The sequence below is a fragment of the Schistocerca americana genome, chromosome 2, assembly GCF_021461395.2.
Source record: "Schistocerca americana isolate TAMUIC-IGC-003095 chromosome 2, iqSchAmer2.1, whole genome shotgun sequence".
NCBI lineage: Eukaryota > Metazoa > Arthropoda > Insecta > Orthoptera > Acrididae > Schistocerca > Schistocerca americana.
The window spans coordinates 789522105-789528777 of NC_060120.1; the positions used below are offsets into that span (position 1 = coordinate 789522105).

At 37.3% G+C, this 6673-nt stretch overlaps 1 protein-coding gene across 1 annotated transcript in view; it reads left to right on the forward strand.

Annotated features, from left to right (window-relative positions):
- LOC124595237 overlaps positions 1-6257 on the forward strand; it is a 179759-nt gene extending 173502 nt beyond the window's left edge. The window contains exon 9 of the mRNA XM_047133894.1: positions 4481-6257. Within this exon, the coding sequence (XP_046989850.1) occupies positions 4481-4595 (115 nt within the window). The 3' untranslated portion in view covers positions 4596-6257. The remainder of the gene's footprint in view (positions 1-4480) is intronic.
- The last annotated feature ends 416 nt before the right edge of the window (positions 6258-6673 follow it).

The window sequence follows — 6673 nt, forward strand, 5'->3', positions numbered from 1 at the left end:
ATATTCTCCACACTCCTCCCTCAGTGGTATTCTATCACCCACTTAACCTATGAAATATCCTTGTCTGTCCCTATTCCACCCCTGTTCCAAACCCCTTGCCCCATGGCTCATATCCCTGTAAAAGACCTAACCTTGAGACCTGACCCGTACATCCTCCCACTATGACTTACTCCAATGCTGCCACAGGTACCTTCTACAAAACACTGTCCAACATTCTATGTGGGCGTGACCACTAACAAGTTCTCTGTCCACATTAACGGCCATAACTAATGTGTGACCAAGAGACGGGCGGACCAACCATTTGCCAAGTTCATAAAATACATACGGCTGTTGGTAAATTACTGCATCAAGAAATTTGCCAAGTATGCTGCTCAGCATGATGTGCTTGAGCTCAACAACTGCTTCACAGGCTGTGCTGTTTGGATTCTTCCCACCAACACCAGCTATTCTGAACTGCATAGATAAGAACCCTTCCTATAACATACCCTTCATTCTTATAACTGCCCTGGCCTCAAACTTTGCTAATCCCTGTCCCCACCTGACTCTACCCTCTTCCTGCTCCCACTCCAGTCTCACACACACCTGCTATCCCCTCAGTGCATCTGCACAGTCCCATCTCCTCCTCCGCTTCTCGTCTCCCTCCCCACCCTTCTTTTTCCTGCACTCCCCTTCCCTTTAGTACAGTCTCGATATGCTGATCCTATCTCTACTACATGGCTTCACATTCTCACAGGCAGCAATTGCTGCTCACTGCAGACTGGCCTTAGTGCCTGGAAATATTAGTGGCTGCTGCTCATTGCAGACTGGCCTTAGTGCCTGGAAATGTTAGTGGCTGGAATTAAAGTTAAGCTAGAAGAAATAAGAATTTTAACTGTTGGTAATGACATTGCAATTCTGTCAGAGATGGCAAGATGAAGATATATCAAAATAAAACAAGGGTAATGGATTGTAGTCAAATTAAATCAAATAATGATAGGAGAAATAGTTTTGAAAATTATAGCTGAAAGTAATTGACGAGTTTTGCCCTTTGGGCAGCAGTCACTGATAACTGCAAATGTAGAAAGGATAGAAAGTGTAAACTTGAAATAGCAGCTGAGCTTTTCTAAAAAGGAAAATTTGTTAACATTGAGTATAAATTTAAGTCTTATGAAATCTTTTCTGAAAGTATTTGCTTAGAATGTATCATTTTTTGAAAGTCTGTGTGGATGATAAGCAGTTTATTTAAGATGAGAACAGAGGCTTTTGAAATGTGGTGTCACAGAAGAATACTAACAATTAGATGGATAAGTTGAATAACTAATGAATAGGTACTGAGTCAAACTTAGGAGAAAAGAGCTTTATGGCATAACCTGACTAAAAGATTAGTTAGATTGACTGGACAAATTCTGAGGCATTAAGAAATAGTTAATTTGCTAATGGAAGGAAGTTCATGTGTTGGGGGTGAGGATAATAACTGTAATTGTAGAGAATATTAAGGCTTGACTGCAGTAACCAGTTCATACAGATGTTGGGTACATTAATCACACAGATACAGATGTAGAGAGGGGGAGGGGGGAGGAGGGAGAGAGAGAGAGAGAGAGAGAGAGAGAGAGAGAGAAAAGAAACTCTATGGGATAGATTATTAGTGTGGGGAGCAACATCAAACCACACAGGCATGGAACTAAGATAGGTAAGACACAGCATGATACTTCTTGTAGCAGTCAAGTTACAACTCACATATCAGAAGTATGTTTATTCCAAATGTTTAACTCAGCAATATTCCTTGTAATCTACACAGTTTTAGGAACATACTTGTTCAGAGAGTGACCACTAAATAGGTCACAGTCTTATTACAAGACTGAGTACACCATTACAAATATTGCCAAAAAGGATACTTCACATCAGTTTGACGTATTAAGGTGATTGCACACAGGTGAAGTTGGTGGAAAGCCACTAGGTTACCAACACAATTCTCAACGTGAATTTACGTCGAAATACAGCAGTTGAAAGACTGCTGACACCGTTCTTCACCAAAAGCATTATATGCAACCAATATAGTGTTCAAGCAATTCCCACACTTAGCAACAAATACATACAACTTCTTTTGGGACAAAAGAAAGAATAAGGTGCAGACTAGCTGTAGATGCACAACTGTAATGGTGGCCTAACTAAAATCTTTTTAAGAGATGAGAGGGTTAAAAGTATAAAAACAGTAAAATACAACAAGAATTAAAATATGAAAAGACAAAAAAAACTCGAGAGGGTGTGAATTCATATTGCCCCTCCCCCCCTCTCCCATACACACACACACACACACACACACACACACACACACACACACACACACACACACACTTAGGGACACCAAATTCATGTTGATAGACAGTTCTGAATCTTATGATAAAAGGATAAATCCTTTGGAATGATCTAAAATAGTATAGAAGGTAAGTGTGCATGGCTGATCACTGGATCAATGAACTAGGCAATCTGCAACACACTACATGAAAATTTCAATAGTGTTATCACATCCATCTTGTCATCATCTGCATGGGCAAATGTCAATATAGTTTTGCCCCCACCCTCTTATTAAAATATAAAATGCATCAGTTACAAAATGTGGCATACAGTGAGTTGCTACAGCCAGATGGTTGAGTGTGAGCCCCTCCTCCTCCTCCCTCAGCTATATGGCCCTCTGAGTCAGCAGCGGGATGACAGCTGACAAGGGAATGTCTCATTTGTCATGTTGAGTTCCTAGCAGGAATTCTTGGTTTCTTATTCATTTCCCGAGACTCCCTCATACCCCAGTACACAACATAATGAAACGTGTCATTTCAGGTGTTCTGAGCATATGATTATTTTAAATGTTCTTGGCTAGTCAGCTAGGTGATGTCATCCAAATGACACAAACTGATTTTTTGTCACCTTCAGGCAGTCCTAATGACCTGTTGTCTGAAGATGGCAACAAGTTAGTTTGCCAAAATATCACACCTTTTGGACAAAGCCAACCATCTATATACCTGACAACATTTAAAAAACAAATTATACATGCTTCCCTTGCTGTTGAAATAGCAGTGTTTTTCCTTCACTGCTGTATCGTTTAATCTGCTGGATACATTTGCTGCAGTACTTTTAGGGGACTAAGAAAACTGCAGCAAATGAGAAACATTTTGCTTTGAAGAAAAAACTGCTGCTTCTTCAACAGCTAGGGAAGCATATATAATTTGTTTTTTAAATGTTCCAAGATATTCAGCCAGTTGGCTTAGTCCAAAAGGCATGACTTATTGTCATCTTCAGACGCTCAGTCATCAGGACTACTCAAGTGCCTACAGAACTTCAGGATCACATGCAGTTCTGTACTAAATACCCATTTACTGATTGGGAAGGTAAATTCTGGAGCCATAGTCAGAGAAAATGACTGAACAGCCAATAGTCATGTATATGACATGGAAATCATGCTTATCTAAACTGTTACAAAAAAAGTATTTAAAATTAACTTAGGGGTGTATCCTTCTTAAAGCTTGTAATGTCCAAAACTATTCTGAATCTTTTAAGAAGCCAAGATGGAGACCTACTCCTGCTTAAGTGTAAAACTTTGAAATGGGCTATTTCTGTCTCTAAACACTTGTAGTTCACAAAAATCCAAAAATGCCTTCTTCCCCGAGTAGAGTACTTGTGGCATTGGCTCATGGCAACCACTGTTTGGATGTAAGTATGGAATATTGGTATAAATTCATATGTTTGTATAATTTCTGTATCTTTCATTGAAATAGAAAAGCTCTTTTAATAAAAAGAACTGATTTCTCTTCAAAGAGCAGTAAACTCACAAGAAGTGTCTGATGATGTGTTCCATCTGTCAGAAGACTGTCAGCAAATGAAAGAAATTGTGTATATGAGAATGCTATCCTCTTGCACATATTAGAATAGGCCTAACTTAAACAGTGGAGTGGTAGTTTACACACATTGCTCTTAAGATTCATACTCTGAGTCTTAGTTAACACTACAGTAGACAACTTTATCAGTACCATGGCAATGGATTGGATGAGTAGCTAAAACTATGGAAAATTTTGATAGAATACATGAATGTGGTAATTTTGACTGTTGGTGGAAGAAATCAAAAGAGCATGGTAGTGGTGAAACACCTTACTGTTTTATCTTGGTAACAATACATTATTTTGAAATGCAGTTAAAGTTATTGGGTGGGCTGCCAATTCCAAAGGCACACATTAGTTACCTTGCTGTGCCACCTATAGACTACACTTCTGGGAACGTAGGCCTGATATACTTTTCAGATCAACTCCACTGCTGTTCACTCTCTTTAATTGTTTTCCTGTCACATAATATCATTTTCGTCTTTTCATTTCCAGGATAAAAGTCATGTTTAGTTTAATTAGTCAGTCTGTTACCATAGTTCAAAGATTTTTGGCTAAAACAAGAGCTATTATATATAATAAAAATCCATCTCTTACATGATTTTTGACAGAGTGCATCATTGTTGCTGCAGGTATGTGCACTGCTGGCGGGCCTGGGGTGGAGCTCTGACTATGGCTTTGAGGTGGTGCCCACTGTTCACATACTTTGATCCAACAACCTCAGCCTGCCGTATTGGCTTTTGCTGAGAGATGCTTTGTAGCTTCAGTATTTTATTACACTGACAGCACCGAAGGAGAACACATTTGATACTTTGTTGGATATAAAAACAATCACCAAAAAAACAAAAATGTAACAATTTAAAATCTATAGGTAACAATATATTATGTATCACTATAAAAATGACACAGCAAAATTAAAATGTGTCTCATAATGAGGTACTGTGCACAGTATATTTAGGAGTCACTGCCATAAATCTTCGATGTGCTTTCAATTTCAATACATTTTTTTGTTCAGCTTCATTTATTGACAAAGGCACACATGAATATAATTTTTTTTCAAAAGTTACATTCTGTAAACCAATAAAAATAAAAAGTAAAAACCTACACACTAAAACAAAGAGAAGGGGAAAGAAAAAAGAATTGATATAAATTAGTAAAAGTACCACACAGTCTTCCAAAAGTCTGATTGTTGCTTGTCTTTAGTTTATTTTTCTAGTGCTGATTTCGATTTGGAGAGTTGTAAAATCTTTCTGTTCTTGTAGGTGTTTATACACAGTAGAGAATACATATCTGTGTGCCCTTTGTATGCTATTAAGAATTGCCTGTGACAGCCACTGAGCACAACAATAGATGAATTGTATCTTAAATCAGTGTTATAATCATAAATCATCAGGATCATTTTGACTGGAGAAAATGCTTGTCTTTTGCTCCAATTATAAAATTCCTCCAAGTTAAAGCTGAAAAACAAGTTTTGACTAGATGATCTCCTTTATCATACATACACATTCTCTAGATGAATCAATGAATGACAGCAAATATTCAAGTTAATGAAAAACTGGACTTAATTGCTAACAGCTGTATATGCTATCACTGTAGAAGTTGTATTAAGCTGGGAGTCCACTATAAATGCTCTCCTATAGCAATAATTACATGACTCATCTGGTTAACAGCACCCTGTGAATGACATGCATGTAATGCTTCATAATTATAATTACATTTAGCAGTAAATTATGAAACTGGGTTCTCTAAATTAGCTTTCACTCATGTTAACACTATTCTCAGATACATAGATGTAGTCCTTGCTCATTATGAGTGTAATAAACAAACCAATTTTGCCACAAATATTGACACTTGCTGTGTTTGGAAAAAAAAGAAGAGGAAAGGAGGCATGTGTCATTCCTTTCCATTTTCTCAACCCTTAGACAAGAAAGCTAGGCTTGATATTTAAACTGGCTCCTGATTTCATTCTGTATACAAGTTTCAGTGAAATGTGAATATCCCCCCCCCCCCCCCCCCACTCTCTCTCTCTCTCTCTCTCTCTCTTAAGACCTATCAAAACTGGCATTAATAATTATAATAATCACAACTGAATTACTGAAGTATTACTTGCAAGTTTACGATCACTTATTCTCTTGAAATATTATACCTTGTATACCACTTTAGCATTCACCCAGTCAATACTAATTACTAAGCCATGTTTCAAGTGAACTTCAGAGCTTACCTCTGCCCATCACATACACTAATTACCATCATTCTGTAACCGTGCTCATGTCTCATATTGATGTATCTGACTAAAACCGAACTGTGTAGTGCTTATCTTTATAGAAAAGGCCAACTTGTAATTAGAGGTTGTACAAAGGTATTAAAGAAAACAACTTTCTGTACCCAACAATATAATGTAGAAACAGCCTTGGACCTTACTGTATTGCACACGGCTCATACCACAACCAATGCGTAAAACTATACAAAAAAAAGTTAGTCACCCTTAATCCATGACATTACATTCTGTACAATGAGACATTATCTGAAATTAAACACTGACCTTCACCAAACCAAGTAGTTACCTCCTGTCATTACAGAGGAAAACTCTGAAATGTATCATTAAACTGCACTATCATCCCTATTAAAAATAACTATTTTGAATGGAAACATCATCTTTTTTCAGGAAAAGTATGACACTGTCCAGCCCATAAATAAATTTCCTTAAAAACCGTTTTTCCAAATCAATATTACTTATTATTAGGTAAAATATTGAGTACTAATGGCGAATGATTACTTCGTGGTCTGTACTTGTATACCTTATCCAGATATCCACTTCACATGAA